This window comes from Eimeria tenella, genomic scaffold, assembly GCF_000499545.2.
Source record: "Eimeria tenella Houghton genomic scaffold, Eth_scaff1306, whole genome shotgun sequence".
Classification (NCBI taxonomy): domain Eukaryota; phylum Apicomplexa; class Conoidasida; order Eucoccidiorida; family Eimeriidae; genus Eimeria; species Eimeria tenella.
In genome coordinates, this window is record NW_013543769.1 from 1 (window position 1) to 2,781 (window position 2,781).

A 2,781-nucleotide genomic window follows, 5' to 3' on the forward strand; every position below is an offset into this window, starting at 1 on the left:
CAAACTCTAGAACTACAAATGCTGCACAGAGAGCCTTGTGGGGCCCCCAGAAGCATTCTAGAGTGCAAGAGCTGGGGGACCCAGCTGGCGAGCTGCAGCAGTGTGTATGCAGCAGGGGGAAATGGGGAAAAGAGAGAAAATGGCTTTAGACGCACTGAAACTCCGTTATCCAGTAAGAGATGTTTGAAAGCAAGAAACGGACAACTTCCATTTTGGACAAGTCGAAGACTTTGGCCTCCTCAACAACTCCCGAAGGGCCGCTCACGAAGTAGTTGTTGTCACCACCGTCCATGCAGCCCAGGCCATCCATTACGTTCTTCGAAGAGTGCGCGTGGCAAAGACTTAGCAGCACCCGCAGCCCCAATGCATGCGCCCGGTCCACCAGCGCCTTGAACTCCTCCACTGTGCCCAGCCTGCTGCTCACTGCGAAGTGGTTCGTCACGTAAAGCCCGAAACTCGCAAAGTCCGCGTGCTCCACCACGTCCAGCAGCTGCCCACACGCCCAAACCCTAAACCCTAAACCCTAAACCCTAAACCCTTGACCACGCCCAAGCTGCAGGCGCTGCAGGGAAAGCAGCGCCAGGAGAGAACAGTAGCCACTGCAGCGCAGCTCGAACACTACGAAATCCGTGAGCCCCAGCTCCTTTACAAGGGCACCCCACAGCAGCAGCAGCAGCAGCAGCAGCAGCGAGCTGCGGCGCTGCTGGCCCACCAGCAGCGTGTTGTATCCCAGATTTTTGATGCGGGGCAGCAAAGTTTCTGTGAACTCCACGAAGTTCCCCACGCGGCCCTCTTCGCCGCTGGAGCTGCCAATGTGGACTTCGTAAATGGCGGGGGCTACACCGGGTGGCACTCGGGGCCTGGGGAAGCGAAAATGGTACTTTTCCTGCGCCGCAGCAGCAGCAGAAAAGTGGCAATTTCCCGCAAAGAGCGCTCCTGTGGGGCCCCGGGCCTCGCCAGCTTGGCATAACAACCCCACCCCTTGCCCCCGCAGCCAGAGTTCCCCAGTACTCAAAGACACACAGAAAAAGACACACACACCCGACAGACACAAAACTCAACAGAGGGAATATGCCCGCTGCTGCAGCCCCTCAGTCCTCAGTGCTGGGCCCGCAGCAAAGTCCCTTCTAGCTGGAAAGTGCAGAGAAAAGAGCAACTTTGCGCAAAGTCGGGGGCCCCCACGCCCGGAAGGGCCCCAGCAGGTCCCACCCACTCCGGGGGGGTTCAAAATAAGCAGTCTTCCTTCACGTGATGACGCATTCTTAAAATATTGTCTAAAAAAGGATTCTACTATTGAATTAAATGTAAAAATGAGATAATTTAATAGCTTGATCTGCTTCAATTAAATAAAATTAAACAAATGCTGGGCCCACCTCCTCCGGGGGGTTCCACAGCACTGCGTTGAATAGCCCAGAGTCTTCACTTCGCCAAACCACTCGAGACCAGCTGGGCACTCTGTCGATGGGCTCCCCTTCTTTGGGCACTATCAACACCCGCAGGCGGCAGCTGCATGCGCAGGCCAGCGGCCCCACACGGGGCTTTAGCTGCGGCCATCCGGGCGCACCCGCGTCAGCTAGCTAGCTACACGGCTGGGTAGCTGGCTAGCTAGCTAGCTGGCTGGCTGGCCCTAGCTGGCGGGCGGCTGCCTGCGCAGCTGCCCCGGCCAGCTCCCAGCCATCCTCCCCGACTAAAACTGAAGCCCCAAAAATATGAGTGTGAGCTACGCAGCCCCTGGCACCAGCTAGCTGGCAGCTAGCTGGCAGCTAGCCGGCAGCTAGCTGGCAGCTAATCGGCAGCTAGCTGGCAGCTAGCTGGGAGAAAGGAAAGCTCCCCGAAAAGCCTTACCGGTGGCGCAGGGCGGGAGTCCCGTCTGGGAGGTCTGGAATGAAAATGGACCAGACCGAGCTGAGGTGGGCCTCGGCAGCTCCGGGGGGCCCCTCGGCCTTGGTACCCCTGAGGGCCCCCAGGGGGGCCTCGAAGAAGTGGGGGGCGACGCCCCAGCGCTCGCGGTGCAGCGGGTGAGAGGTCCTGTCCCAGTTGTTGAAGTCCCCGAAGAGGAAGACGGCCTTTGCGTTCGGCAGCCACTCTCTGTAGGTGTAGCCGGACACTCTGCAGCGCCGTAGGACACACGCAGCAGCAGCCCCGCGCATGCGCGCATGCAGCCCCGTGCGCATGCATGCACTGCATGCACGTGCAGCCGCAGGCCTGCAGCCCCCATGCAGCCCTGCCGCCTGCCTGCGGCGCTGCATGCAGCTCCACATGCACGCATGCGTGCATGCAGCCCCGCGGGGAGCCCGCGGCTCCAGCTGGGGCCGCAAGGGTCAGGGGAGGGGGCCCCTGGGGCCCCCGTGTGGGGCCCCACGCACCCGTCTGCATGCACTCGCTGGAGGCCAAAGAGGCTGTGGGCGCTGGCGAAGGCCTGCAGAGAACCAAAGGCCCCCTCGAGGGCCCCCAAGGTCTCCGTCAAAGTGTGGAAGCGCTGCCGCAGCTGCGGCACAAACTCCTGCAGCTTCGGGTCTTGCTGCACCACTGCGCTGCCGTCCAGCTGCGCAGCCCAGTCGCACGTGTCCCGCGGCGCTCGCAGCGGCGTGAACGACGGCTGCACGCACCAACAGCAAATCCTGCTGCTGCTGCTGCTGCTGCTGCTGTAAGAGGAGCAGCAGAAATAGTGGCAGCTGTAGCTGCAGTAGCAGCAGCAGTACCAGTCGCAGCTGCAGTAGCAGCTGCAGTAGCAGCAGCAGTAGTAGCAGCAGCAGCAGTAGCAGCAGCAGCAGCAGCAGC

At 61.1% G+C, this 2,781-nt stretch overlaps 1 protein-coding gene across 1 annotated transcript; it reads right to left on the reverse strand.

The window, feature by feature from the left end:
* Positions 1-145: 145 nt before the first annotated feature.
* Positions 146-2,599, reverse strand: ETH_00008195 (SBE2.1, related; the record flags this gene model as incomplete). The annotated part of the gene is made up of 5 exons (XM_013379016.1): positions 146-490; positions 713-886; positions 1,374-1,506; positions 1,846-2,109; positions 2,367-2,599. Coding segments are annotated over 5 exons (1,149 nt in total), but the record flags the coding sequence as incomplete, so codon positions are not given.
* Between the last annotated feature and the right edge of the window lie 182 nt (positions 2,600-2,781).